At 56.5% G+C, this 5,745-nt stretch overlaps 2 protein-coding genes across 2 annotated transcripts; both read right to left on the minus strand.

The window, feature by feature from the left end:
* Positions 1 to 133: 133 nt before the first annotated feature.
* Positions 134 to 2,512, minus strand: LOC112452650. The gene has a single exon (XM_025012967.1). The coding sequence runs from the start codon at positions 2,510 to 2,512 to the stop codon at positions 134 to 136; it is 2,379 nt and encodes a 792-aa protein (XP_024868735.1).
* A 154-nt stretch (positions 2,513 to 2,666) lies between these two features.
* LOC112452651 lies at positions 2,667 to 4,880 on the minus strand. The gene has a single exon (XM_025012968.1). The coding sequence runs from the start codon at positions 4,878 to 4,880 to the stop codon at positions 2,667 to 2,669; it is 2,214 nt and encodes a 737-aa protein (XP_024868736.1).
* Positions 4,881 to 5,745: the final 865 nt, after the last annotated feature.

Genomic DNA, 5,745 nt, shown 5'->3' on the forward strand with positions numbered 1-5,745 from the left:
AAATACTTAAGACTAGGTACGCAAGAATATTATGTACAACGAGTAACGAGACTAAACAATACATGCATCTAACTACAGTTTGGTGAGCGTCAAACATACCGCCCACCAAAATACAACGAGTTGTATTTTATTTTCAATTTGAATCGGTCGCCTGTGGAGCAGGGCCCATCGGTAGGGGGCACAGCTTCACTAGGGGGCGCGTGATAGTGCCGTCCGCCACCCGCACCGTGGCGACGCGCGGGACGCCGTCGCTGCCCGGATGCAGCGCCTCCACTCGTCCTCGCCTCCAACGCAGAGGAGGCATGTTGGCGTCCTTGAGGAGGACTAACGCACCGACCCCGAGCGGGTTGACTGAGGTCCACCATTTGGGACGCTGTTGCAGCGTATGGAGATACTCCTGATGCCAGCGCCTCCAAAAGTCTTGGTGTATTCGTTGGACGAGTTGCCACCGACTCAGCCGATTCATCGGTAACGGGGTCACGTCTTGAGTGGGAACGGAGACGAGCGGTTCCATCGTGAGGAAGTGACCCGGCGATAGAACTTCGAGGTCGGCAGGGTCGGTGCTCATCGGGCAGAGGGGTCTGGAATTCAGGACGGCCTCGACCTGCGCGAGGACCGTCGTGAATTCCTCTATTGAGAGGACTTGATCACCCACGGTCCGCCGCAGGTGGGTTTTAAAGGTCTTGACTCCCGCCTCCCAGAGGCCCCCGAAGTGGGGCGCGGAGGGAGGATTAAAGGACCACTTGATCTTCTCTCGCTCCGCTGCGAGGCCCATGCGGCTTTCTAGTTCCCGTGCGGCCCCTACAAAATTCGTTCCGCAGTCGCTGTAGAGAAGCGAGCAGCGTCCGCGTCGGGCCACAAAGCGTCGCAGCGCAGCGAGGAAGGAGTCGGTGGACAACAAGAAGGCGGCTTCCAGGTGCACCGCCTTAACCGAAAAGCATACAAAAAGGCACGCGTACACTTTGACGGAGGAGACCCCCCGGGCTCGTCGCGTGACTATGTTGAACGGTCCCGCGAAATCCACGCCGCTGATCGAAAAGGGCTTGGCCTGTCGGACCCTATCGGCCGGTAGTTCCGCCATGAGGGGCTGAGAGGCGTGTGGCTTTACGCGGAAACATTGATGACATCTCGAGAGTACGCGTTGTATAGCGCGATGCACCCCGAGGACCCAATAATGTTGCGTGAGCAGGTATTGCAGCGTGCGCCGACCAGGGTGCATGTTCGTGCGGTGCACGTGTTCGATAACGAGATCTGTGAGTCTATGTTTACAGGGCAGTAAGGCAGGGTGCTTGTTCTCGAATGTCAATCCGGATTTTGCAAGCCTGCCGCCCACCCTGAGAATACCCACCGGATCAAGGAAGGGAGCGAGTTTGCGAAAGGGCTTGGGGAGCCTTCTCCCGCTTTGAAGACGATCGATCTCATCGCGGAAAGCATCCGCCTGTACACTCTTCACAACGAGTAGTAACGCGGAATGCAGTTCGAGCTGATCTATGGCCAAAGTCGTAGGAGCAGATTTTGCACGGGAGTGATGTACAAACCTGAGAATGTATGCTATAATTCGGCCAATTTTCTCGATTGATGAGAATCTTTCGAGCAAGGAATGTACCGCGTCAGGCGGCTCGAGCGCCACGAGCGATACGAGTTTCTCCTCCTCGATCGGAGGGGTTTCCGAATCGTGGGACGGCTCAACTCGGGGTTCGAAGTGAACAAGCCACTCAGGGCCTGCCCACCACATCGAACAGGCCACCAGATCGCGAGGATAAAGCCCTCGGGAGCAGTGATCCGCCGGATTGGACTCCGTGTCGACGTGACCCCAAGCTGATGCCGGCACGTTGTCCTGAATGAGGGCAACGCGATTTCTAACGAAGGTCTTCCACCGTTGTGGTGCGGAGCGGATCCAGGCCCGGGCGACCTCGGAATCCGTCCAAGCATACTCGTCGTCAATGTCAAGGTGTCCGCGGAGGGTGCGCCGGACGTACGCGATTAATTTAGACAAGAGCAGAGCCGCGCAGAGCTCCAGACGGGGAATGGTGAGGGGGCGAAGCGGGGCGACCTTAGACTTGGCGCACAGTAATCGGACCCCGACGCCGTCACGCGTAACGATTCGCAGATAAATCACGGCTCCGTACCCCAGCTCGCTGGCATCGCAGAACCCGTGGAGTTCGCAGCGATCTACATGGCACGAGTTAAACGCGCGAGGAACGCGAAGGGAAGATAACACGCCGAGCTCCGTCTGGAAACGACTCCAGCTGCGACGAATGTCCATCGGAGGCTCATCATCCCAATCCAACTTGAGGGTCCACAGACGCTGAATTAAGCACTTCGCCGTAAAGGTGAGTGGGGCCAGAAAACCCAGGGGGTCAAATATGCGCGCTACTTCCGACAGTATAGTGCGTTTGGTGCACTCACGATCCAACGCGTTGACTTGAAACCCGAAACTGTCAGATTGTGAGTGCCACCGAAGGCCCAATATCTTCTGAGATTGATCCTCGCTTGACTCGAAATCTAACATCGATTGGCTACATAACTGCGGGTCGAGGCCCTCCAGCGCGGCAGGATGGCTGCTCGACCACTTTCGAAGTTCGAAGCCGGCGCTTCGGAGAAGCGACAGCAATTGGTCGCGGAGTGCGCGAGCCTGTTCCACCGTCCGAACGCTTGTCACAACGTCATCCACATACAGCGCCTCGCGAGGACGCGTTGAACACTACCCGCAACTTAGTGGTAGTGCTATCGAGTTTATACACACCGTGGTGCGGTAGATAATAAATGTGGCCATCCGACGGGAATGGATTGCGAATTACCTCCATGTGTCCGCTATCGAGATAGTCCCGCATAAAACTATTGTAACCCGCTCGGAACTCCGGATCAGATTTAAATCGACGTTCCAGGGCGCGGAGACGACTAACCGCAATGGAGCGCGAGCCGACGAATGTAGGAGGATCCGACGCGAACGGGTACGTGACCACGAAACGACCCGAGAGGTCACGATACGTGGTCTTGGCGAAGATTTCCTTGCAGCGTCGATCCTCGTCCGAACAAGAAGTGTCCTCCGGCACCTCCTCCAATTGCCAAAAGCGACCCACCGATGTCGCGATCGACTCGAGCGTAGTCGCGAATGACCTCAGGGGCGCTGCTTGGACTGATGGGGATACCGCGCCCGTCAGAACCCATCCGAAGACTGAATTGAAGGCGTCGGGTTCTCCCCTCTCCCCCTTACGACGGCCCTCCCGTAGCACCGACACAAACGAGTCCGCCCCCAGGAGGATGTCAACACCGCCGGGCACGAAATATTCGGGATCCGCGAGCGGCAATCCCTTCAAGTGTTTCCACGGCTGGACCTCCACCTTGTCACTAGGCAGCGGCGAGGTTATGCGCGAGAGGACCGTAGCCTCTATCGAGAACCGAGTGTCGTCGCGACCGCGCGCGCGGATCACGAGGGAGGTGAGGCCCCTCGTCGTGGCCGCCCTGGTTTCGTTTATCGCCAACACGGTTGCACTGTGTTTGGTGCGACGAAAGCCGCCCTTCCGGAGGCAGCCCTCGGTAATAAAGTTGGCCTGACTCGCGCTGTCCAGCAATATGCGTACGGGGAACGCATTGCCACGCGCGTCTACCGCCTCGGCTCGTACGGTGGACAGGAGGACGATTCTATTGGCCCGGCTAGTCATTGTTACGATCGGCGCATCCTCCGACTGAGGAGCGGGAACGGCGTCCGGTTCGGCAGGAGTCGCGCTAATGGGTTCGAGCTTAGGAGTAGTATTCGAGCTCTGCTCGTAATGCAGAAGCGTATGATGCTTCGTGCCGCAGGACCGACATGCCCACGCGGACGGACAGTCTTTCATGCCATGCCCCGAGCGCAGGCAGTTGAGGCACAATCTCAAGTCGCGAGCCTTAGCCTGCCTCTCCCTCGGCGAGAGTTTTAAAAACTGGGAGCACTTCGACACGTAGTGAGACTCCTTACAAACGGGGCAACCGGCCGCGTTAGTCACGAACGAAGAGACCGGTGTGGACTTGGGTTTGGAGGACGGGCCCGCGACGGCCTCGAGAACCTGACAATGCTCCGCTAGAAATTTCGTGAGTTGTGTATATCGCGGTATCTCCTCAGCCCGGTGAGCCGACTCGAATTTTTCCCGAAGGGAACGAGGAAGCTTGTCTAACAAAAACTTCAGTAGGATAAAGTCCCATGAATCGGTGGGGAACTTCATCAATGCGAGCGCGCGCGTGTTCTCGGTAAACGTATCTAATAAGTGGTGAAGAGCCTCGGCCGTCTCCGCCTTCAATGGCTTTGCCTCGATTATCGAATTCAAGTGATGGTCCGCTAACCTTCTCTTATTCCGGTAACGATCGACCAGCGAGTCGTAAGCGATCAGATAGTACTCATCGGAAAACGGCAGGTTTTTCACCACGTTGAGTGGTTCCCCTTTGAGTGAAGCCAGCAGATACTGGTATTTTTCTATCGCGGAAATCTGCTGGTTATGTATCGCCGCGTTGAACAACGCGATGAAGGAAGGCCACAACGTAAGGTCGCCGGAAAACTGCGGCAGCGGGATCTTGGGTAACTTGACCACCGAGGCCGGACCCGAGGGCTGTGCCGGCGCGCCTGCGAATGGCGCGCCCGTTTCACGGTGATATCGACTCTTTACGGCGTAATGCATCTTGTCGAAACTGGCTCGGATTCCGTCCTCGACCTCGAAATCCGCCGCTTCTTGTATGACCTTCAGGTGGGAGGCCTCAAAGTCGTCCGCGATCTTCGCTACGCTCGAGTAGCGAGCGAGGAAGGTCGCTCGTATTGCCGCGTCGGTCGCGGCTTGTAGTGAGAGGTCGTGTATTTCTTGCATACGCCGATTGCATACTTCGCGACGAGCATATGCGTTTTTCGACATGATGTAACAAGGGGGTCGTCCACCACAGACAGACGAAGCTAAGAGCGAAGGGTAAACGACGAATAGGCAGTCGGAGGCGACGGCAACTCGAACCAACAATATCGAAACCCGGCGAAAACAATCACGAAAGTCAGGTCGCCAGGGTGAGGGGTAACGGACGGCTCTGTTCGGCGCTCGCGCAAGTCCCGAGGGAATATTCTCGATAATATTCCTCGAGTTGGACGCGGAGAATATCAGCCGTTGGATTAGCGCGATAAACACGCGTCGCAGAGTTCGAAAGGCAAATATTCTCGATCGATGACAATAATATTTTCGAGCGATGGTACTCTCGGACGGAGCACGAATGTCGGGATAATACAAGTGCTGGGTCGGGCTGTACGAACCTCGCAACGACGTAAACACGAGCGATGCTCGAGACTATACAGAAAAACAACGCGCGCGAGACCGGCCCGTAATCGAAGGCCACGGCCGTTGTCTCTATGCGCGAAAGTATCGCTGGCCCGGAATACTCGGATATTCGACCGAATATTTCGGTTACGATTAAATCAATCAAATGGCGACTAATTACCGCGGCTAGCGCGGATTCGATTTTAAGGCGATTAACGGCTGCGGCCCGAGCTATGACGAACGAAGTTCGCACGCGTATTCCCGTTGCGAAGCTAGCGTTGCACGAGAGATACCGCGCGAGACACGAGTTGTCAGCACGCCGAGCGTTATTGCACCTCGTTAATGCGAGAATAAGATATTCCGCGAATTCGCGTAAATTACAGGCGGCTAATGACCGATTGCGCGATGCTACGCGAGAATTCCCTTCGCGAAGCGAGCGTTGCGATACGGGAGATCCTGCGAGACCCGCAAGGTCACG

The sequence above is a fragment of the Temnothorax curvispinosus genome, unplaced genomic scaffold, assembly GCF_003070985.1.
Source record: "Temnothorax curvispinosus isolate PA1 unplaced genomic scaffold, ASM307098v1 QBEX01003570.1, whole genome shotgun sequence".
Classification (NCBI taxonomy): domain Eukaryota; kingdom Metazoa; phylum Arthropoda; class Insecta; order Hymenoptera; family Formicidae; genus Temnothorax; species Temnothorax curvispinosus.

Excerpts from the sequence above, each read along its gene's own strand:
- LOC112452650 (XM_025012967.1), bottom strand. The coding sequence starts at position 2,512 with ATGTTAGATTTCGAGTCAAGCGAGGATCAATCTCAGAAGATATTGGGC.
- LOC112452651 (XM_025012968.1), bottom strand. The coding sequence starts at position 4,880 with ATGTCGAAAAACGCATATGCTCGTCGCGAAGTATGCAATCGGCGTATG.